We start from the raw sequence: 24,457 nt of genomic DNA on the forward strand, positions 1-24,457 counted from the left end.
CCGTGCATCTGAGCCTTGAGGAAATGAGTCTTCTGATCTCCCTTTCTAAAGCAAAAGATTGGGCTCCAGACTCAGACAGATAAGGATTTTAATCTCTTCTCCACCTATGATGAGCAGTGTAAACTGTGTAAATTCTCAAAGGCTCATTTTTCAAATACTGTTTCTGTGGTCAGGAATCTGGGAGTGGCTTTGAAAGGGGTTTCTAACTCAAGGTTACTCATACTTCTACCTTCAAGATGCTGGTCAGTGCTGCAGCCATCTGAAGGCCAGATGTGGAGCTGGAGGATCTGCTTTTGGAATGGCTCACTCACATGGCTAGCAAGTTAGTGCTAACTGTTGGCCTCAGTGGGCTTTTCCAGAGAGTCCTCATAACATGGTTAGCTATCTCCACAGAGTGAATGGTACACAATGTTTGATTAGAACAGTGGCAGTGTCATATCACTCAACCTAATAGACCACACTGAGTTTATATTTCAACATTTAAATGAGCATTTAAAGTTAATTTTTCTAGTGATATTAACAAATAACCATTCTTGACTGTGTGTTGTGGTCTTTTTTTTTTTTTTTTTTTTTTGCGATACACGGGCCTCTCACTGCTGTGGCCTCTCCCGTTGCGCAGCACAGACTACGGACGCGCAGGCTCAGCGGCCATGGCTCACAGGCCCAGGCACTCCGCAGCATGTGGAATCCTCCTGGACTGGGACATGAAACCGTGTCCCCAGCATCGGCAGGCGGACTCCCAACCACTGCGCCACCAGGGAAGCCCAAGGGGGGGGTGGTTTGTGGTCTTTTAAAACAGTATGATTGCTTTGATATTTCGTAGAAAACTTTATTTTGAAACATTAGTCTACTGACCGTATTTATCTATATTAAGTTCTCCAGAAGCCATGATTTTGAAGTTTGAATTTTTATATACCAAGTGAAACAGGAAATAATTTTAGGGGGAGAATTAATTTTTTTTTTTTGCGGTACGCGGGCCTCGCACTCACTGTTGTGGCCTCTCCCGTTGCGGAGCACAGGCTCCAGACTCACAGGCTCAGCGGCCATGGCTCATGGGCCCAGCCGCTCTGCGGCATGTGGGAATCTTCCCGGACCGGGGCACGAACCCGCGTCCCCTGCATCGGCAGGCGGACTCTCAACCACTGCACCACCAGAGAAGCCCAAGAATTAATTTTGTAAAAAAAAATATTGGCCGTGAATTTATTTGGATGGCCATTTAAGGCCTTTATTATACATAAAATGTTAGTGGGAAGGAAAAAAATCCAAATAGATTTTATTGAGAAAGCCTAGTATCTCATTTGGAGCATCTTTTAAGTGATTTTGGTTTCTGAGGAACTGCAATTACTGGAGCCTTGTTTTCTGCAGATACATCAAGGGAGCTGTTTTCTTTTTATTTTTAAAAAAATTTACCAAAACTCAAAAACTGGCAGGAGGGAAAGGCAGCAAGAAGTTCTTGGGGCAATACAACATTTGTGAGAAACAAGGAAATATTTACTTTAGCACCTGCACCAGGGTCTTGTACCACCTATCAATACTGAATAACAATTCAAGCTCTTTGTCTCCCTCCTCCCCTGCCTCCCTCATTTCTTCCTCTTGGGACCCTAACAGTCTACTTTCCCTGATTTCCCTGTGATCTGAAGTTGGCATCCCTATTCACATGGTCATCCAGCCCCAAACCATAGCCTGGTTGGGGACCCCTTCATTGCTGCCCACCTCCAACCCGGTGCGACCTGCGCATTCTGCTTTAGCAATGCTGCGCAGGCCTGTTTTCTTTCTGCTTACTTTCTTCTTCCCCACTGCCTCTGCCCCAGGGTCACGTCAGTTCTCTCTTGGGCCATTACAGTGGTTTCTCTCCTCCTTTGAGCTGCTTCCGGATTAATTTTGCCTGCCCCAAATTCTTTCATGTTCACTCAATGTTTATTAAAGACCAGTGTGTCAGCCTGTTACTGGAGGTGCTCCACCCCAAAACACCAAGTTACCTTTCACATTTAATGTTATGGTCTTCCCTTGACTATCCTAGAAGGGACTGTAAGCTTTTATCTGACACCTTTTCTTTAATTCTTTGCTCATTGTTGTTCCCTCTTCCTATAAATGCTGTGGATTGAAACCTCACCCATTCTTTGGGGCCAACCTCAGATGTCACCTTCTTTGCAAAGATTTTCCTCATGACCTCATCTTGCCCTTCACTAGACATTCTTTTTAGGACACTCACTGAACTTTGTATCCCTCATGATATTTAATCATAATTGGTTTCTTTTAATATAGCATGTGTGTACTTACCTTATCATTCTTAAAAGATTATAATGTACTTGAAAGGACAGACATATTCATCTTTAGTTCCTGCTAACTCCTAGCCACGGTTTTAGCAAGTAATTGGACTTCACTACAAAAATTGTGTAACTCCATTAAAGTATTTAAGATAGGAAAGAGCAAAATTCCTGTGCTTATCCGACACAATGGACAGTTATGCAGCATAAAGAAATTACATATATGTAAATAGACACATACATGTATATATACTTGTCATTTTGCTAAGACGTATTTGTCTCAGTATGGAACTTTACAGGACACCGCTTTTTATTCCTGGGCTGCATCCAAAAAAAAAAAAAATTGTTGCCCGGATTATAATTTGAGGACAGAAAAAAATGGCTTCAACATCTCTTTCAGTTTGGGATTTGGCCAAAAGGTACGTTGGCAAACGCTTACTAAACTGAGAGGAGACGGGCCTTTCAGAACCTCCCGGAGACTCCTTGGCTGGGAGACGCCTTGGCTGGGAGACGCCTTGGTTGGGAGACGCCTTGGCTGGGGCTGGCGAGAAGCTCGGCGCAGGGCGGCGGGAGGGCTGCGCGGCGCGCACCTTCCAGCACTTTCCTACGCCACGGAACCAGGCCAACCTGTTCCCACCGCCGCCTCCCGCCTCCTCGCCGCCCAATGAGGGCGAGGCCCACGCCACGCGCCCTCTTCCCGGGCGCCGAGGCCAGGCTGGGAGCGCGCCGAGGCTGCGCCGGCCCCGACATCCGTCGGCTGGCGGTCGGGTCGGGGGTCCGAGGGCCAGGAGGCCGCGTTCCATCGGGGTTTCTAGGTGAAGGGCAGGAAAACAACCGGTCGGTCTGGCCGGGGCCGGGAGGGCGGAGCGAGGGCGGAGCGAGGGCGGAGGGCACATTGCCTCATCCTGTACATTTTACTGGAAACGGGGCGCATCCGGAGGAGGGGCCGGGAGGCTGCCCAGACGCCGCCAATGGCCCGGCCGGGCGTGGGGGAGGCTGGCAAGGCGGTGGCCTCTTTTCTCCGCCCCTGGCCTCGAAGGCCGGTTAAATAATCGGGCAGCCCGGGGCCACGCCCGTGCCCGCGCAGTCCTCCAGCCGATAGGTCCCCGAACCCATCACAGCCACAGCCGCAGTCGGGAGGCAGCCGCGCGCAGCGAACCGGTGGCGCAGGTGTCTGGGGTCCCCGAGAACCGAGCCCGGGAGTATGATCGTGGACAAGCTGCTGGACGACAGCCGCGGCGGAGAGGGGCTGCTGGACGCGGCCGGCGACTGCCGCCTCATGACCAGCCCACTCAACCTGGCCTACTTCTACGGCGCGTCGCCACCCGCCGCCGCCCCCGGCGCCTGCGACGCCGGCTGCTCGTCGTCTGGGCCCTCGGCGCCCGGCTCGCCCGGCTCCGACTCGTCCGACTTCTCTTCTGCCTCGTCCGTGTCCTCCTGCGGGGCGGTAGAGTCCCGGCCGAGAGGCGGCACCCGTGCCGAGCGGCTGCAAGGTACCCACCGGCCCCGGCGAGGCGGCCCCAGGACCCCTGTTTGGGGGCGGCCCACCCGCGGGGAGGGGGGGGGTCTGGGCCGCCCAGAAGCGAAGTACCTCGGCCAGGTGTTAGGTGGCCTTGGCGCCTGCTTTAGCGGAGGTACATAATCACACTGGCCATTATTATTAGGCCACTACTGGATGCCTTGCCCCGTGCTGGGCGTTGAATATCACTCGATGCCCTTTGACCGTCCGTGAAATCTGGGCGCCTTCTAGCTGGCCTGGTAACTTGAAACACACAGCTCTGACTTCGGGTGGGGGGAATGGACCACGTTGGGTTTTCTCTTATTTAAAAAAAACACTTTTCTTAAGGTATAATTCACATACTATGGCGAGATTTTGGATCTGATGTAGGTGTACCTTTTTCTTGTGGCTGTTTTAGTGAAAGGCTGTAGCCGGCGATAAGGGTTTGGGTACTGGGTTGAAGGTCGTGATTTATTTCTTTCTAAGTACGTATTTGTGGAAATTTTAAGTAAAAGGACTTTATAAAGAAAAGAAACCGATATTATTAAGATGTAAGGTGAAGCTGGACTGAAAACCGGTTTATACCTTGAGTCTGTGATTTTCCGAAGTCTGCCCAGAATTTCTTCGGTTTTTGTTTTGTGTGCTTTAGAATGGTTGAACCGTCTGTAGCAGAGAAAGGCGTAACGTTTCCGTTCTGCGGCTGTGAATTGTTAGCTTCTTTTCTTAATGAACGGAGTTGCGTAATTTGGGGGAAAACAGGATGCCGCTGTAGGTGAACCAAAGAACGTCTAGATAATCTCAAATTTTGGAAAATCTATTCAGCATGATTTTAAAGAGCGTTCTCTTTGAGGTATTCCCCACGGCTGGCCACTCCTGTTTTTTGCTTGTGTTTTAGTTTAATATGTGATTTGTCATTTTTATTTAAAAAAGTGATTTAAACCACTCGGTTGTATAACATGCTTCCTGTATGTTAAGTGTGTAGCAAATGCCAAAATTGTGTGTGTATTTAGACCCTTTTTTTCCTCCACATTTGGCCTTCATCTGGCTGAAACTATTTTGTTAGTTCTTTGGTTCACCGTAGGGGATTTCTGAAACTGAATTTTTCTCCCTGTGACGTTGAGTTATTAACTACTGTCATTCCAGAGAAATGCCGTGTTAGATTCTGGCAAGATATTCTTAGACTTAAACATAAAACTAACTAGTGTTTAGTTTGCTCTATCATTGAGTTGTTTCTCTCATGTATTTGATTATATATATATATATGTGTGTATATATCTATATATTTAAAATTATGCCTTGTTTTTTGTCCCATCTTATTTTTTTCCATTCTCAATGGGGTTGCTGAATTATTCATTTCCTGACTCTTTGTGTGTTTACTTTGTGTTCAGCTCATCTCAAGAGATTGTGACATAGTAGTGGTCCGAGTAGAATGCTGTACTCATGTACTGCTTTTTTTTTTTTTTTTTTTTTTTTGCGGTAGCGGGCCTCTCACTGTTGTGGCCTCTCCCGTTGCGGAGCACAGGCTCCGGACGCGCAGGCTCAGCGGCCATGGCTCATGGGCCCAGCTGCTCCGTGGCATGTGGGATCCTCCCAGACCGGGGCACGAACCCGTGTCCCCTGCATCGGCAGGCGGACTCTCAACCACTGCGCCACCAGGGAAGCCCTCATGTACTGCATTTTAAAGTGTATTTTAAAGCTTAAATATGAAATGAGATTATTTCCTTTCTACTTAGAAGGCCTATGTGATCAAAAACAGTCGGTGAGGGGAAACCCTGTGTGCATATGTGGAAAGGTGTTTAAGCTCAGTGAATTTAGGTAGCTTTCTTGGCGTAGCTGAACTGAGGGAAATAATAAACTGAGACATTGTTAAATGTTAGGCTTTGGTACATTGAGATCTTTGGGAGAAGTTTGTTTTGTACCTTCTTAGATGAGTGGAATTGATAGACTTTAAAATTTCTATGTGGACATAAAGCCTTTGGTTTGAAAAGCTAAAAATTCATCATTTATTCCTTGCTCCCCCAAGGTTTTTCAAAAGTCTAGAATAATGACAGATTTATGAGAGTCAGGGTGGCAAAATCTGTGATCCTGTCTCATGGGTGGATAGGGCTGAGAGACAGAGAATTAATTTGGGTTTATCTCTCGGCTCTGGGGTTCCCTGAAACAATATTTTTATGAGCTTTAATTCATTAGGCTTCCTGGTGGGGAAAGGTATGAGGCAAGCGAGTTGAAGAGGCTTTGCGGTCTGTTAGTTGGGAACTTTATCATGTTGGATAGCGATGCTTTTGAGATTATTAATATTCATGTCTGTGAAGACACTTAATTGGGATATGTTTTGTTTTGTTTTGTTTTTTGAACAGTTGAGCCCCATATGGGGGTTGGAAGGCAGCAGAGAGGACCCTTTCAAGGTGTTCGCGTGAAGAACTCGGTGAAGGAACTCCTGTTGCACATCCGAAGTCATAAACAGAAGGCTTCCGGACAAGCCGTCGATGATTTTAAGGTGGCACCTAATTTATTTGTTTTGGGTTGGGGGATAGGGAGGTTAGCCTGTCAGTGTTATTACTCTCTGCTAACCTAGGTTGGGGAAGTCTTTTGTAGACCACAAAGTCCATAGTACAGAGAACACATTTGTCCTGCTGTCTGCTATATTGCTGTCACTTGGCCCACTGCTAGGTACTTGGCAGGTGTGCAAGAGAAATTTAATGAATAAATAAATGAAGGCAAGTTGGGGGCAAGGAAATTAATGTGGTTCAGTTAAAATGGAACATTTTGACTAGAAAGGGAAAACTCAAGTGGCCTTATTAATTTTATCTTAACCTGAGTTGAACTAAGGTGAAAGTGCAAACGGGGGAAGTTGCAAGATGGGATGGAAATTAACATAGAAAATAAATATTGCTAGAATAGCTATGTCAAAGGTTTATGGTGAACTGTAAAGAGGGGTAGAGATAAGTCTGTTTGTTGATGTATGTTAATCAGGAAACCATTTATCACACACTAAATTGGAAACTTTTTTTCCTTATAGACACAAGGTGTGAACAGAGAGCAATTCACAGGTAAGAGTTACCTCTATTTATAATATCATGGGGGCTGTAGGGTAAAACAGTGTAGTGTGATTATGGGTAAAAATTTGTGAAATAAAATTATCACAGATTCCATATTCCTTTCTTGGGTATAGAATTGAAGAACACAGTATCATATAGTGGGAAAAGGAAAGGCCCTGATTTATCATCTGATGGACCAGATTGCAAAAGACCAGCTTTGTTACATACCCAGTTTTTGGTACGTATCTCACTATTTTCCTCTGAATACCCATTGGAAATTATTCCTGGAATAATTTTGGAAGGAAGTGCGCAACTTATTTTTTCTCCCTTTCCAGACGCCACCTCAAACACCCACACCCGCGGAAAGCATGGAAGATGTCCATCACAATGAATCCAAACAGGACAGCAGTGCTGATCTGCTTCAGAGCATTATCAACATTAAGAATGAATGCAGCCTGGTTTCCCTGAACACTGTCCAAGTTAGCTGGATGCACCCTGTGGGAGTCCCTCCAAGCTCCCCCCACGAGCAGTGTCAGGACTTCCACGGAGGGCAGGTCTTCTCTCCACCTCAGAAATACCAACCCTTCCAAGTCAGCAGCTCCCCCCCACACATGATGGATCAGGCTTCCATGTACGAGTATTCTTCACAGAACCAGAACGTGCAGGAGCTGCCGCAACAGCAATACACCCACAACCCAGCTCTGGAATACAGTCCTTATTCCAGAACTTCCCAGTCCCCCAGCTATGAACCAAACATCTTTGAACCACAGTTCAAACATCAAGAACCACAGTTCTGCCTGAACCAAAGTTTTGCATCCCTTCTAAGTGGTCCCAGGGAATCTGAGAATATTGCTGTTCCCCCACAGACTGCCCCCAGCGTTCAGCAGCAAAATGATGCCCACGTGCAGAACTTCAACATGATGTCACACAGTGCCTGTGAGGCCCTGGCGAGGCATGATGCAGGCTCTGCCCCTTTAAACACACCACTGCCCTTCCCGAACATCGTCGGAAATCCAATGAACACCACACAGTTAGGGAAGTCATTTTTTCAGTGGCAAGTAGAACAGGAAGAAAGCAAATTGGCACATATCTCCCAAGACCAGTTTCTTTCAAAGGATGCAGATGGTGACACGTGAGTATGTCCCTTTATCTCATTGAGCTGATTTGGTAAGCCATGCTTGCTGGACATAGTGGGCACAGAATTTCTCTAGGGGATGCCAGCTTAGATCTGAGTAAGTGGTTGGCTAAACAAGATGACTAGTGGGCGTAGAATGATAGCTCATATTTCAAGCGAGAGTTTTCCTTTTTTTTTCTGGCTGAACAAATTACCTGTTCTAAATTAATAAAAATGTACATGTCTTTGAATAATTGGTTTTGAAAGATTAGCATAGATTGTGTCTGTAGAGCAAAATCAGTTAGATCATGGTTAGTTGGTCATGATCAACTGTGAGTTGATTTGTAGATTGAATACTGATCTGTTCTGACATCTTTGTGGTGTTGGGCAAGTTTTTGTTTTTGTATTTGTTTTTGTTTTTTGCGGTACGCGGGCCTCTCACTGCTGTGGCCTCTCCCGTTGCGGAGCACAGGCTCTGGACATGCAGGCTCAGCGGCCGTGGCTCACGGGCCCAGCCACTCTGTGGCATGTGGGATCTTCCCGGACCGGGGCACGAACCCGTGTCCTCTGCATCGGCAGGCGGACTCTCAACCACTGCGCCACCAGGGAAGCCCTGGGCAAGTTGTTTAACCTCTCTATGCCTCAGTTTCTGGGCATGTAAAATGATAATACCTCCCTCAGTGGGTTTTTATGAACATTAAGAATAATGGATTTAAAGCAATCAGCATGGTGCCTGGCGTACTTCTTTTTTCTGGTAACCTAATTCATCTTGTTGCAACTCAGATGTATTGTCAGCATAGCAGAAAAGACAAATTATGCTCTGTACTGTTTGATTTGAGTACACCAACATATCAAGAAGGGGGCTAAAGGAAGAATTTTTTTTAAAAAAGGATGAACTTAGTGAAATAAATAATTCACTTCTTTTCTTTTCCTTTTGTTTTTCCCCAGGTTCCTCCATATTGCTGTTGCCCAGGGGAGAAGGGCACTTTCCTATGTCCTTGCAAGAAAGATGAATGCGCTTCACATGCTGGATATTAAAGAGCACAATGGACAGGTGAGGATCTTGACAGAGGGAAATGGCAAAGTGTGGTCATGGGGACAAGATGACGGCCAGTCTCATATTTATGTGTAGATCATTTCAGAGTTCCAGACCAAGAGAGTTTAGTTAATATTAACTTCTGGATGTTGACACTTTGTCACTGCCAACCTTGAAGTTATTAACTTTAACTTTGTAGTTATTTGACCAAAGACTAACTGGGTATAATAAAGCTGCACCCTAAGCTTATTTTAGTTTCCTTGTGTTACAGTATCTTATTGCTTATTAACAGGATTTATTCTCTCTATGTGGGGTTTTCTCCCCTCAGTCTTAGTTTAGGTTCATATTCTTTGTTACTATAGTGTTATGGGTTTTAAAAAATATTTTTTTCCTCTGAATGTCCACAGAGTGCCTTTCAGGTGGCAGTGGCTGCCAATCAGCACCTCATCGTGCAGGATCTGGTGAACCTCGGGGCCCAGGTGAATACGACTGACTGCTGGGGAAGAACCCCCCTGCATGTTTGTGCTGAGAAGGGCCACTCCCAGGTGCTTCAGGTAAGAGGCAGCGAGCCAGGCTCCCATTACCATAGGGCCAAAGGGGTACAGCTTGGATATTAGGAGTTGGATGTAGATTGCCTGTTGCAATGCTCTCTTTTGAGTTGACTTACTCCTTTCTTGGAACAGTAGTAGATAAGTATTTGTGTAGTTTGTCTTTTGCTGATAGATGTCTGTTTTTAAATTCTGCAGGCAATTCAGAAGGGAGCAGCGGGGAGCAATCAGTTTGTGGATCTGGAGTCAACTAACTATGATGGTAAGTGATTGATGCATTATTGGGTGAAGAAACATTCAGAGAGAGGGGCCCATTAATTCTAAGGGTATTAAGTTCAATACCAATAAGGAAGGGAGGTAATTAAAGCTAAAATATTCTATAGATAAAATTAGCACTAAGACCCAATGGAGGGATTACTCAGATTACCTTACTAGTTCTTGTGGAGCCCATATGTAGGTCATGTGAGAGGCCACCCTCAAGGTTTGTAATTATAGAACAACTAAAAGAATTGATGGGATGCTTGACCACTGCTTTCTTATGCTTTTTTCTAGGCCTGACCCCGCTACACTGTGCAGTTGTGGCCCACAATGCTGTGGTTCACGAACTCCAGAGAAATCAACAGCCCCATTCACCTGAAGTTCAGGAGCTTTTGCTGAAGAATAAGAGCCTAGTTGATACAATTAAGTGTCTGATTCAAATGGGAGCCGCAGTGGAAGCTAAGGTAAAATTCACAGAAGAGTTTGGAAATGGGATGTGGGAGAGACGTGGTTATAGCCGAAGACCTTCTTCCCAAGTGTAGATTAAAAGTTTTCCCCCTTTTTATTTTATTTCTGCCATCTTTTTAAATTAATGGAGTAGCAATGTATGGATAGTTAAGCTTAGATTTTAAAAGATCACCTCATCTGCTTTCTTGATTTGCTTTTAATCTATGGATTATTATTCAAAAGATCATTTAGCTGTGAAACGAATGTCTTTATTTGAAAGGAAAAGAAAATGCTTGAAATTGATATTTTCATTTTGCTTCCACTGTTATACACAGATACTAAAGGTAGTGCATTTTGTAAGGGTTTCTTCATTGTTGTTGGATCTGGACTTAATCTTCTGTTTTTTAAACTGGAAAATATTTTATTATCTTTACATTTGAGGTTTATTTGCTGAGTATTTGCTGTGTACAAGGCTGAGGTACTGAGTTAGGGGCCCTAGGGGAAAATACCTAAATCATAAGCCACTTGGGTCCTTGGGAAGCTTACTGTCTAGTAGAAATGGTGAGAGATATAGCTAATTTTAAGTCTACAGGGTGGCCACCAAGTCTGGAAACATAGGCGAATACACAGTAAATGATTTCTTATATTACAGCACATGATAAAACAGCATAGTCTATGTTTCTATATTTTATGGCCACCTGGTATACAAGGGTAGATGTGATAAAAGGGAATTAGGAGGACTGAGAGATTCCATGGAGCTTGGGTTGCAGTAAGGGTTTGTGGAGAAGGGGGCACTCCGAGTGAGTCTCCAAGGGTGAACCAGACATATGAGAGACTGGGTGAGAAGCATATCCAGGGCATCGTTTCTGGATGTTCATTTTTTTCCCCCTCTTGCCTTTGACAAGGATCGTAAAAGTGGCCGCACAGCGCTGCACTTGGCAGCTGAAGAAGCAAATCTGGAACTCATTCGCCTCTTTTTGGAACTGCCCAGTTGCCTGTCTTTTGTGAATGCAAAGGTACTTTTAGAAGTGTTCAAGAACTGCACAAGATTTGGAATAACCTTCTTTATACCTTCTTCAAGCTTTTGAGCTGCTTTCATGAAAGTCTCCCTTCCTGATGGGTGTCGTTTTGTCTCTTTGTCTTTAGGCTTACAATGGAAACACCGCCCTCCATGTTGCTGCCAGCCTGCAATATCGGGTGACACAGTTGGATGCAGTCCGCCTGTTGATGAGGAAGGGAGCAGACCCAAGTACTCGGAACTTGGAGAATGAACAGCCAGTACATTTGGTTCCTGATGGCCCTGTGGGAGAACAGGTGAGGGCCACAGAAGGGAGAAGAAATACTTTGAGGCATTGTTCCGAAACATAAGGGGCAGGGGCCAGCTGGCACTCTTCAGGTGGGCTTTATCAACATCTGTGTCTCAACAGTGGTCACTGTAGCCCTTTAGAGTCAGTTGCTTTGTCTCCAAAGGAAGAGTAAGAAATATGAGGGTTTATCCATGGACCCCAAATGATCAGAAGTCAGGTAGTCTTTCTTTTTCTTCCAAGACACAAACTTGGGTTTGGGCTAAGTCAGAATGGTTTGACATTTGGAAGTTGATGAAAGAGGAGGAACCAAGGTTCCTGCACACACTAAAGAAACAGAATCTTAGTTTTGTGAGTAAGTGATGAGCCTTCAAATATTGTGCATATTAAATGAGTCAGTATTTATAGAGTATTCAGAATAGTCCCAGGCACATAAGTGGGTGCTGCTCAGTAAACATTAGCTGTTAACAATGATTTCTATCTACTAACTGATCCTAAATAAAAAATGGGAAGGTTATTTATATAATTTAGAACCTAGAAATATTTTATACTTTAAATAAAATTATGCTTTTCTCATCATATGGTTCTACTGGATTGGCCAGAAAGTTCGTTCAGTTTTCGCTGTAAGCTGTTATGAAAAAGTTGAATGAACTTTTTGGCCAACCCAATATATTATATTTGGGGATTGAACAGTTTCATATGACTAAACTTTTCTTGATAACAAGAACTGACTCTTTTTAAGAACTTATATATTTTTAATTTATTTTTTTAAGCAGCAGGTTTTTATTAGTTATCCATTTTATGCTTATTAGTGTATATATGTCAATCCCGATCTCCCAATTCATCCCACCACCACGAACCCCCCACCGCCAGTTTCCCCCTTGGTGTCCATACATTTGGAAGAACTTGAAATATTTTTGATGAAACTCTTTCCCTGGAGGAAACAAGAGATTGTGGCTGTTGGTCGTTACATACTTTAATAATCACAAAATAAAATATATGGAATGCAATTTAGCCTTGCCTTTGATTTACAGCCCTCGCTATGACCATAATATTATAGTAACTCATATTTGTGGAGCTCTTTATAGCTTAAAACGAATCACTTGATGATTTGTAGAGTTTTCCTGTATATTATACCACTTAATAGTTAGGAAAACTTTGCAGGGTGAAGGTTCACCTGGGAAGACTGGGACTCAGAGTGGGTCCAGCCATAGGGACCATCATTAAATAGTAAATGGCAGAGTCCTAAGCGCACTGTTCACTTCTGGTTTGCTGTTTGTGGTGTGCAGTCATAGAGTGATGTTCTCAGGGAGTACTGAGCATGGAGAGCTGCTTGACTCTTTGCTAAATGTTCTTGGATTACTCTCCTTCCTGCTTTTGTATTTTTTGTGTCTCTGTGTGAGGAGGGAGGGTCTTTTCCTTTGCTTTTATTGTCAGACCATGGTCATTGTGTCTCCTTCTAGCAGCTGTCAGTTGCATCCCCTACTCCAGTCTTCTTTCTTCTAATTTGTTGCTTCTTATCTGCTGTGGGCTGAGAGACAGATCATAAAATTTGTCAGGCTGGGGTATAAGATCAATTACTAGACTCTGAATGAGCCTGGGGGTTTCCTGTGATCCATATAGTCATGCACAGATGCTTTAATTCTTGGATGTCACAGCTATCTTGACTCGAAGGGCATTATAGTTTACTTGTGTGTGTAACGTGGGCTCTCGGTTCTTGGTTGAGGCTGACATCAAGGTAGGTGAGATATTATAATAACCATGATTACTGCATTATATTAAATGTTCTCACAAATAACAGTAAAGATTAGGAAAAGAATATAGGTCTTAGTTAAACTTTTGGAGATTTTCAACCTCAGATTATTTTTTTATTTTTTATTTTTTGCCGTACGCGGGCCTCTCACTGTTGTGGCCTCTCCTGTTGTGGAGCACAGGCTCCGGACGCGCAGGCTCAGTGGCCATGGCTCACGGGCCTAGCCGCTCCGCGGCATGTGGGATCTTCCCGGACCGGGGCACGAACCCGTGTACCCTGCATCGGCAGGCGGACTCTCAACCACTGCACCACCAGGGAAGCCCGGCCTCAGATAATTTTTAATGGAGATGCTTTACTTTCTTTTACTCAAAGATCATTATAGCAGGTCTGTAGTAAACTTTAAAAGGAGTTGTAGTATTTTTATTTGTCCCCTTAAAATCTTGACACATACTGTTGCATATTTCTTCATATACTTACTTACAAAGAAACTGAAGGAGATGTGGTACTTTGATCGTAGAAAAAAAAAAAAACCCTTACAAATCCTATTGGTTTCCTTTCCAGATCCGACGTATCCTGAAGGGAAAGTCCATTCAGCAGAGAGCTCCACCGTATTAGCTCCATTGGCTGGGAGCCTGGTCAGCAATACTCACTGTCAGTTAGGCAGTCCTAATGTATCTGTACATAGACCATTTGCTCTGTATTGGCAAATGTAAGTTGTTTCTATGAAACAAACATATTTAGTTCACTATTATATAGTGGGTTATGTTAAAAGAAAAGAAGAAAAATATCTAATTCCTCTTGGCAGATTTTAATATTTCATACCCAGGTATCTGGGATCTAGACCTCTGAATTTAATCTGAGTGGTAAAACTGACTTCAATTTAACAGTAGCTTTTGGGTAGGAGAAGGCTTTGATTTGTGGCATAAGGCATTGCTTATGTAGCTATTGCCAGTTTAAAAGGAGGTGAATTGTAAACTTTTTCTTTAAAGAAAAATGAAAGCATTTGGAAGTTAAAAAATAAATCTGGACGTAGTGTTGAGGCTTCGTTTGGCCTGATGCAGTACCTGATAGTTATTGGTGTTGGAAAGTCTCTAGTCGTTGGACTAGATGGAGGGTACCATGGTTAAAGTTTGATCTTTGCAAACTGTATATAATTGTTATTTTTGTCTTTTAAAATATTTATACAAATATTTGTACATTGGTCATTAACATGGCCAAATTTGAAATGTGTAAATCAATAAACTAGAAAAGAACAAGTGGATTTTCACTATTTTTAAAAATCATATGCATTCAGAGGAGCTGTGTAATCACCATCTCTGTGGATGAAACAGATGGAGAGTTGTTCCTTTAGTGGCTGGCAGAGCTCTGTTTGAATTATAAATATGCTTTGAGATGAGATACATTATTTGTAGGGAATTGCATGCTGTTAAAGAGAACACCTTTTTATGACTCACTTTCTAGAGTTTATGATTTACTTGCTCTGTTGGAATGTTTGTTTTACCTTTATAAGAACAACAAAAAGTCAATATCGAAACATGTTTTACTGGTTTTCTGTTGTCAAATAATGATAACGTACCATGATGTTTCATATTACCATTCAGAAAAAAAATGCCTAATTTTTTAGTAACTTTAATTCTAATAATATTATTTTGCTTATTTCTGGCATACCCCGAGGAATGTATTTGGCTTTGATTGTACATTAATTCTTTGTAATAAATTTGATTCATGAAAAACCCTTCTTTATTTCTTTTCTTTAAAAAATTTTTTTTAACATCTTTATTGGAGTATAATTGCTTTACAATGGTGTGTTAGGTTCTGCTTTATAACAAAGTGAATCAGTTATACATATACATATGTTCCCATATCTCTTCCCTCTTGTGTCTCCCTCCCACCCTCCCTATCCCACCCCTATAGATGGTCACAAACCACTGAGCTGATCTCCCTGTGCTATGTGGCTGCTTCCCACTAGCTATCTATTTTACGTTTGGTAGTGTATATATGTCCATGCCACTCTCTCACCTTGTCACAGCTTACCCTTCCCCCTCCCCATATCCTCAAGTCCATTCTCTAGTAGGTCTGTGTCTTTATTCCCATCTTGCCCCTAGGTTCTTCATGATCATTTTTTTTTTTTTTTAGATTCCATATATATGTGTTAGCATACGTTATTTGTTTTCCTCTTTCTGACTTACTTCACTCTGTATGACAGACTCTAGGTCCATCCACGTCACTACAGATAACTCAATTTCATTTCTTTTTATGGCTGAGTAATATTCCATTGTATATATGTGCCACATCTTCTTTATCCATTCATCTTTTGATGGACACTTAGGTTGCTTCCATGTCCTGGCTCTTGTAAATAGAGCTGCAATGAACATTTTGGTACATGGCTCTTTTTGAATTATGGTTTTCTCAGGGTATATGCCCAGTAGTGGGATTGCTGGGTCATATGGTAGTTCTAGTTTTAGTTTTTTAAGGAACCTCCATACTGTTCTCCATAGTGGCTGTACCAATTCACATTCCCACCAGCAGTGCAAGAGTGTTCCCTTTTCTTCATATCCTCTCCAGCATTTATTGTTTCTAGATTTTTTTTTTAACATCTTTATTGGGGTATAATTGCTTTACAATGGTGTGTTGCTTTCTGCTTTATAACAAAGTGAATCAGCCATACATATACATATGTTCCCATATCTCCTTCCTCCTGCATCTCCCTCCCTCCCACCCTCCCTATCCCACCCCTCCAGGCGGTCACAAAGCACCGAGCTGATATCCCTGTGCTATGCGGCTGCTTCCCACTAGCTATCTACCTTACGTTTGGTAGTGTATATATGTCCATGCCGCTCTCTCGCTTTGTCACAGCTCACCCTTGCCCCTCCCCATATCCTCAGGTCCGTTCTCCAGTAGGTCTGTGTCTTTATTCCTGTCTTACCCCTAGGTTCTTCATGACATTTTTTTTTCTTAAATTCCATATATATGTGTTAGCGTACGGTATTTGTCTTTCTCTTTCTGACTTACTTCACTCTGTATGACAGACTCTAGGTCTATCCACCTCATTACAAATAGCTCAATTTCATTTCTCTGTATGGCTGAGTAATAGTCCATTGTATATATGTGCCACATCTTCTTTATCCATTTATTGTTTCTAGATTTTTTGATGATGGCCATTCTGACTGGTGTGAGATGATATCTCATTGCAGTTTTGATTTGCATTTCTCTAATGATTAATGATGTTGAGCATTCTTTCATGTGTTTGTTGGCAGTCTGTATATCTTCTTTGGAGAAATGTCTATTTAGGTCTTCTGCCCATTTTTGGATTGGGTTGTTTGTTTCTTTGTTATTGAGGTGCATGAGATGCTAGTAAAGTTTGGAGATTAATCCTTTGTCAGTTACTTCATTTGAAAATATTTTCTCCCATTCTGAGGGTTGTCTTTTGGTCTTGTTTATGGTTTCCTTTGCTGTGAAAAAGCTTTTAAGTTTCATTTAGTCCCATTTGTTTACTTTTATTTTTATTTCCATTTGTCTAGGAGGTGGGTCAAAAAGGATCTTGCTGTGATTTATGTCATAGAGTGTTCTGCCTATGTTTTCCTCTAAGAGTTTGATAGTGTCTGGCCTTACATTTAGGTCTTTAATCCATTTTGAGCTTATTTTTGTCTATGGTGTTAGGAAGTGATCTAATCTCATACTTTTACATGTACCTGTCCAGTTTCCCCAGCACCACTTATTGAAGAGGCTGTCTTTTCTCCACTGTATATTCTTGCCTCCTTTATCAAAGATAAGGTGACAATATGTGTGTGGGTTTATCTCTGGGGTTTCTTTCCTGTTCCATTGATCTATATTTCTGTTTTTGTGCCAGTACTATACTGTCTTGATTACTGTAGCTTTGTAGTATAGTCTGAAGACAGGGAGCCCGATTCCTCCAGCTCCATTTTTCTTTGTCAAGATTGCTTTGGCTATTCGGGGTCTTTTGTGTTTCCATACAAATTGTGAAATTTGTTGTTCTAGTTCTGTGAAAAATGCCAATGGTAGTTTGATAGGGATTGCATTGAATCTGTAGATTGCTTTGGGTAGTAGACTCAATTTCACAATGTTGATTCTTCCAATCCAAGAACATGGTATATCTCTCCCATCTATCTGTATCATCTTTAACTTCTTTCATCAGTGTCTTATAATTTTCTGCATACAGGTCTTTTGTCTCCTTGGGTAGGTTTATTCCTAGATATTTTATTCTTTTTGTTGCAATGGTAAATGGGAGTGTTTTCTTAATTTCACTTTCAGATTTTTCATCATTAGTGTATAGGAATGCCAGAGATTTCTGTGCATTAATTTTGTATCCTGCTACTTTACCAAATTCATTGATTAGCTCTAGTAGTTTTCTGGTAGCATCTTTAGGATTCTATATGTAGAGTATCATGTCATCTGCACACAGTGACAGCTTTACTTCTTCTTTTCCGATCTGGATTCCTTTTATTTCTTTTTCTTCTCTGATTGAATTCACCTGTGAAGCCATCTGGTCCTGGGCTTTTGTTTGTTGGAAGATTTTTAATCACAGTTTCAATTTCAGTGCTTGTGATTGGTCGGTTCATATATTCTATTTCTTCCTCATTCGGTCTCAGCAGGTTGTGCATTTCTAAGAATTTGTCCATTTTTTCCAGGTTGTCCATTTTATTGGCGTAGAGTTGCTTGTAGTAATCTCTGATGTTCCTTTGTATTTCTGCAGTGTCAGTTCTTACTTCTCCTTTTTCATTTCTAATTCTGTTGATTTGAGTTTTCTTCCTTTTTTTCTTGATGAGTCTGGCTAATGGTTTATCAATTTTGTTTATCTTCTCAAAGAACCAGCTTTTAGTTTTATTGATCTTTGCTATTGTTTCCTTCATTTCTTTTTCATTTATTTCTGATCTGATCTTTATGATTTCTTTCCTTCTGCTAACTTTGGGGATTTTTGGTTCTTCTTTCTCTAATTGCTTGAGGTGCAAGGTTAGGTTGTTTATTTGAGATGTGTCCTGTTTCTTAAGGTATGATTGTATTGCTATAAACTTCCCTCTTAGAACTGCTTTTGCTGCATCCCATAGGTTTTGGGTCATCGTGTCCCCATTGTCATTTGTTTTTAGGCATTTTTTGATTTCCTCTTTGATTTATTCAGTGATCATTTGGTTATTAAGTAGTGTATTGTTTAGCCTCCATTTGTTTGTATTTTTTACAGATCTTTTCCTGTAATTGATATCTAGTCTCATAGCGTTGTGGTCGGAAAAGATACTTGATACGATTTCAATTTTCTTAAATTTACCAAGGCTTGATTTGTGAGCCAAGATAGGATACGTCCTGGAGAATGTTCCATTAGCACTTGAGAAGAAAGTGTATTCTGTTAATTTTGGATGGAATGTCCTATCAATATCAATTAAGTCCATATTGTTTAATGTATCATTTAAAGCTTGTGTTTCCTTATTTATTTTCATTTTGGATGATCTGTCCATTGGTGAAAGTGGGGTGTTAAAGTCACGTACTATGATTGTGTTACTGTTGATTTCCCTTTTTATGACTGTTAGCATTTGCCTTATGTATTGAGGTGCTCCTATGTTGGGTGCATAAATATTTACAATTGTTATATCTTCTTCTTGGATCGATCCCTTGATCATTATGTAGTGTCCTTCTTTGTCTCTTGTAATAGTCTTTATTTTAAAGTCTATTGTGTCTGATATGAGAATTGCTACTCCAGCTTTCTTTTGATTTCCATTTGCATCAAATATCTTTTTCCATCCCCTCACTTTCAGTCTGTATGTGTCCCTAGGGCTGAAGTGGGTCTCTTGTAGACAGCATATATGTGGGTCTTGTTTTTGTATCCATTCAGCCAGTCTGTGTCTTTTGGTGGGAGCATTTAATCCATTTACATTTAAGATAGTTATCAATATGTATGTTCCTATTTCCATTTTCTTAATTGTTTTGGGTTTGTTTTTGTAGGTCTTTTCCTTCTCTTGTGTTTCTTGCCTAGAGAATTTCCTTTAGCATTTGTTGTAAAGCTGGTTTGGTGGTGCTGAACTCTCTCAACTTTTGCTTGTCTGTAAAAGTTTTAATTTCTTCATCAAATCTGAATGAGATCCTTGCTGGGTAAAGTAATCTTGGTTGTAGGTGTTTCTCCTTTATCACTTTAAATATGTCCTGCCACTCCCTTCTGGCTTGCAGAGTTTCTGCTGAAAGATCAGCTGTTAACCTTATGGGGATTCCCTTGTGTGTTATTTGTTGATTTTCCCTTGCTGCTTTTAATATGTTTTCTTTGTATTTAATTTTTGACAGTTTGATTAATATGTATCATGGTGTGTTTCTCCTTGGATTTATCCTGTATGGGACTCTCTGTGCTTCCTGGACTTGATTAACTATTTCCTTTCCCATATTAGGGAAGTTTTCAACTATAATCTCTTCAAATATTTTCTCAGTCCTTTTCTTTTTCTCTTCTTCTGGGACCCCTATAATTCGAATGTTGGTGTATTTTATGTTGTCCCAGAGGTCTCTGAGACTGTCCTCAGTTCTTTTCATTCTTTTTTCTTTAGTCTGCTCTGTGGTAGTTATTTCCACTATTTTATCTTCCAGGTCACTTATCCATTCTTGTGCCTCAGTTATACTGCTATTGATCCCTTCTAGAGTATTTTTAATTTCATTTATTGTGTTGTTCATCGTTGCTTGTTTCCTCTTTAGTTCTTCTAGGTCCTTGTTAAATGTTTCTTGCATTTTATGTATTCTATTTCCAAGATTTTGGATCATCTTTACTATCATCATTCTGAATTCTTTTTCAGGTAGACTGCTTATTTCCTCTTCATTTGTTAGGTCTGGTGCGTTGTTACCTTGCTCCTTCATCTGCTGTGTGTTTTTCTGTCTTCTCAGTTTGCTTATCTTACTGTGTTTGGGGTCTCCTTTTTGCAGGTGCAAGTTCATAGTTCCTGTTGTTTTTGGTGTCTGTCCCCAATGGCTAAGGTTGGTTCAGTGGGTTGTGTAGGCTTTCTGGTGGAGGGGACTAGTGCCTATGTTCTAGTGGATGAGGCTGGATCTTGTCTTTCTGGTAGGTAGGTCCATGTCTGGTGGTGTGTTTTGGGGTGTCTGTGGCCTTATTATCATTTTAGGCAGCCTCTCTGCTAATGGGTGGGTTGCGTTCCTGTCTTGCTAGTTTGGCATAGGTGTCCAGCACTATAGCTTGCTGGTCGTTGATTGAAGCTGGGTGCTGGTGTTGAGATGGAGATCTCTGGGAGATTTTCGCTGTTTGATATTATGTGGAGTGGGGAGGTCTTTTGTGGACCAGTGTCCTGAAGTTGGCTCTCCCACCTCAGAGCCACAGCGCTGACTCCTGGCTGGAGCACCAAGAGCCTTTCATCCACACGGCTCAGAATAAAAGGGAAAAAGTATAGAAGGAAAGAAATAAAGAGGATAAAATAAAGATAAAATAAAATAGTTATTTAAATAAAAAATAATTATTAAGAAAATAATTTTTTTTTAAAGTAAAAAGAAGAACAAAAACAAATCGGACGGACAGAACCCTAGGACAAATGGTGAAAGCAAAGCTATACAGACAAAATCTCACACAGAATCATACACATACAAACTCACAAAAAGAGGAAAAGGGGAAAAATAATATATCTTGCTCCCAAAGTCCACCTCCTCAATTTGGGATGATTCGTTGTCTCTTCAGGTATTCCGCCGATGCAGGGTATATCAAGTTGATTGTGGAGATTTAATCCGCTGCTCCTGAGGCTGCTGGGAGAGATTTCCCTTTCTCTGTTCGCAGAGCTCCCGGGGTTCAGCTTTGGATCTGGCCCCGCCTCTGCGTGTAAGTCGCCTGAGGGCGTCTGTTCTTCGCTCAGACAGGACAGGGTTAAACGAGCAGCTGATTCGGGGGCTCTGGCTTACTCAGGCCGGGGGTAGGGAGAGGCACGGTTGTGTGGCGAGCCTGTGGCGGCAGAGGCCGGCGTGACATTGCACCAGCCTGAGGCGCACCGTGTGTTCTCCGGGGGAAGTTGTCCCTGGATCACGGGACCCTGGCAGTGGCTGGCTGCACAGGCTCCCCGGAAGGGGGGTGTGGATATTGACCTGTGCTCGCACACGGGCTTCTTAGTGGCGGCAGCAGCAGCCTTAGCGTCTCCTGCCCGTCTCTGGGGTCCGCGATGTTAGCCGCGGCTCGCGCCCGTCTCTGGAGCTCCTTTAAGCAGCGCTCTTAATCCCCTCTCCTCGCGCACCAGGAAACAGAGGCAGGAGAAAGCCTCTTGCCTCTTCGGCAGCTCCAGACCTTTTCCCCGGACTCCCTCCCGGCTAGCTGTAGCGCACTAACCCCTTCAGGCTGTGTTCACGCCGCCAACCCGTCCTCTCCCTGCGCTCCGACCAAAGCCTGAGCCTCAGCTCCCAGCCCCGCCCGCCCCAGCGGGTGAGCAGACAAGCCTCTCGGGCTGGTGAGTGCTGGCAGCACCGATCCTCTGTGTGGGAATCTCTCCGCTTTGACCCCCGCACCCCTGTTGCTGCGCTCTCCTCCGTGGCTCTGAAGCTTCCCCCTTCAGCCACCCGCAGTCTCCGCCCGCGAAGGGGCTTCTAGTGTGTGGAAACCTTTCCTCCTTCACAGCTCCCTCCCTCTGGTGCAGGTCCCGTCGCTATTCTTTTGTCTCTGCTTTTTCTTTTTTCTTTTGCCCTACCCAGGTACGTGGGGTGGGGGGATGTTTCTTGCCTTTTGGGAGGTCTGAGGTCTTCGGCCAGCGTTCAGTAGGTGTTCTGTAGGAGTTGTCCCACGTGTAGATGTATTTCTGGTGTATCTGTGGGGAGGAAGGTGATCTCCGCGTCTTACTCTTCTGCCATCTTCCTCAACCTTCCTTCTTTTCTTTTAAATGAGAAGTCTCATAAGCAATTTACTGACTAATCGTCTTTGTAGCTAAGTGCTTAAATCCTTTGAAAAAAAGATAACCTTTGGACCGATCACATTGTTTGACCCAGTATGTCTTGTGGACAAAAGTTAGTTATGGTTATTTGGTATCTGAAAGTATGGCTGTGATGTGAATCTGTCCATTCACACTCATGGAAAAACTCATGCATGGCTTTAAATAAACATTAATTTAGTAATACTATTCTCCTTAAGGATATGCATTTTCTTTTCCTAGTCCCTTGTTTATGTTTCCCAAGGTTGAAAAGTGCTATTAATTACTAATCTAAATCCTTTAAATTAGCCAATATATATTAATTTGGGTTTTTTTGAGAATGAGTTTCCTGAAGTTATATAAGATTTAACATGAAAAAACTCTTTGCCAAGTTCTTTAGTAGAGATTTACTAGATTCTGAAAATATCATGGAAGTTTAAAAGCTATTGTTGATCTATAGAAGTTTATGTGCTAAAAAAGATGTCTTTATGTTTATGACTGTATTTTTCATACTTTATTTTGTGGGAGCAGTGAACTTAGAAAAAACGATTTAGAGATTACCAGGATCATTCCGAGAGATGTAAACCTGGGAAGAGCAGTAAATGGGGTCCCTCCATTTCCCAACATGCCATTTTGACAAGTGAGAATAAACACATCAACATCTGTCAACATCAGTCAATCACTGCACATGTATTCTAGTTCCTGTAAACTCTTTTGAGAATCTGGTGTGCGTATACGCACAAATGCTGTTTACGATATCAGGGGTTTCACAACCACCAGGGGCCCATGGCTCACAGGTTGAGAATGTACTGTAGGGCTTCCCTGGTGGCACAGTGGTTAAGAATCGGCCTGCCAGTGCAGGGGACACGGGTTCGAGCCCTGGTCCACGAAGATCCCACGTGCTGTGGAGCAACTAAGCCTGTGCGCCACAACTACTGAAGCCTGCATGCCTAGAGCCTGTGCTCCACAACAAGAGAAGCCACCACAGTGAGAAGCCCGCGCACCACAACAAAGAGTAGCCCCCGCTTGCCGCAACTAGAGAAAGCCCGTATGCAGCAACAGAGACCCAGTGCAGCCAAAAATAAATAAATAAAATAAATAAATTTATTTAAAAAAAAAGAATGTACTGTAGTTGTATTTCTGTACATCAAGTATAATTTTTCTTCTCTCATATAAATGAAATCTCAAGAGCAGTTTGTATTGCAAATGCAACCTGATTACCAGAACAGTGGAAATGATATACCTCCATTGAACATAGATATACTGTGAGCTTTTTCCCAAGTGAGCTTATATGTTCTCTCTTAATCTCAAATTCTCTCATAATTAATTAACTGAACCAGTGCTTAGCAAGTATGTGATTGTGTGTGTGTGTGTGTGTGTGCGCGCGTGCGTGCAAAGCTGTCTGATAGATAGTATGAGGTATTCGAAGACATAAAAGGCATATTTCTCATCCTTAAGATACGTATGTGGGAGACATGGCATGTACTATATTAGAAAAAAAGAGGAAGAAATATAAAGATTCTAAAGAGGAAGACTTTATATCTGAAAGGGGAGCACTAGGGAGACTTCAAGGTAGAGCATTTGAGCTGTATCTTCAGAAGAGTCAATTTGAATATTCATACAAGCAGAGAGGGAGGTGAATGAAATAGAAAACGACATGAACCAAGGCAATAGTGTTCTGGGAGAAACCACAAGTGATTCATTGTAGCTTGGTTAGCATTTGGATGGCCAGTAAGTTTCATCTTGTGTTCTACCTCTAACTGGTAATATTCTCATGAGTAGCACGTTGAGAAAGATCTTCAGGCAGTCTAGGGGTTTGGCAGGAGAGGGCACTGTAATTGATTAGCGAATATCTGCTGTGTGGGTATAGAGGGTGGTTCTTTATGGAATGTTCCTTAAAGAATGACCCCCATAGGGCTTCCCTGGTGGCGCAGTGGTTGAGAACCCGCCTGCCAATGCAGGGGACACAGGTTCGAGCCCTGGTCTGGGAAGATCCCACATGCCACGGAGTAACTAAGCCCATGTGCCACAACTACTGAGCCTGCGCTCTAGAGCCCACGAGCCACAACTACTGAGCCCACGTGCCACAACTACTGAAGCTGCGCACCTAGAGACTGTGCTCCGCAACAAGAGAAGCCACCACAATGAAAAGCCTGTGCACCACATCGAAGAGTAGCCCCCGTTCACCACAACTAGAGAAAGCCGTGCACAGCAACAAAGAACCAAAGCAGCCAAAAGTAAATAAATAAAATAAATACATTCATTAAAAAAAAGAAAAAAAATGACCCTCATAGAAGCCAAGACTACAAGCTCATTGC

At 42.6% G+C, this 24,457-nt stretch overlaps 1 protein-coding gene across 5 annotated transcripts in view; it reads left to right on the forward strand.

The window, feature by feature from the left end:
• Nucleotides 1–3,176: 3,176 nt before the first annotated feature.
• NFKBIZ (NFKB inhibitor zeta) overlaps nucleotides 3,177–24,457 on the forward strand; it is a 163,286-nt gene continuing 142,005 nt past the window's right edge. For 2 of the 5 annotated variants that reach the window (XR_016392985.1, XM_089910503.1), the window contains exons 1-11: nucleotides 3,177–3,760; nucleotides 6,123–6,262; nucleotides 6,785–6,815; nucleotides 6,938–7,041; nucleotides 7,139–7,935; nucleotides 8,866–8,971; nucleotides 9,361–9,507; nucleotides 9,700–9,763; nucleotides 10,054–10,223; nucleotides 11,112–11,222; nucleotides 11,353–11,520. Coding sequence is in view for 4 of the 5 variants with exons in the window: in XM_089910503.1 (XP_089766629.1) it covers nucleotides 3,472–3,760; nucleotides 6,123–6,262; nucleotides 6,785–6,815; nucleotides 6,938–7,041; nucleotides 7,139–7,935; nucleotides 8,866–8,971; nucleotides 9,361–9,507; nucleotides 9,700–9,763; nucleotides 10,054–10,223; nucleotides 11,112–11,222; nucleotides 11,353–11,520 (2,127 nt within the window). In the remaining variant the exon portion in view is untranslated. Of the gene's footprint in view, nucleotides 3,761–6,122; nucleotides 6,263–6,784; nucleotides 6,816–6,937; nucleotides 7,042–7,138; nucleotides 7,936–8,865; nucleotides 8,972–9,360; nucleotides 9,508–9,699; nucleotides 9,764–10,053; nucleotides 10,224–11,111; nucleotides 11,223–11,352; nucleotides 11,603–13,824; nucleotides 14,997–24,457 lie in introns of those variants that run through there. The other 3 variants (XM_089910504.1, XM_022593829.3, XM_089910506.1) reach the window with 3 other exon arrangements.

Source organism: Delphinapterus leucas, chromosome 4 (assembly GCF_059928025.1).
Source record: "Delphinapterus leucas isolate spDelLeu-1000000601 "Yukka" chromosome 4, BTC_Dleu_Yukka2, whole genome shotgun sequence".
NCBI classification, from domain to species: Eukaryota; Metazoa; Chordata; class Mammalia; order Artiodactyla; family Monodontidae; genus Delphinapterus; species Delphinapterus leucas.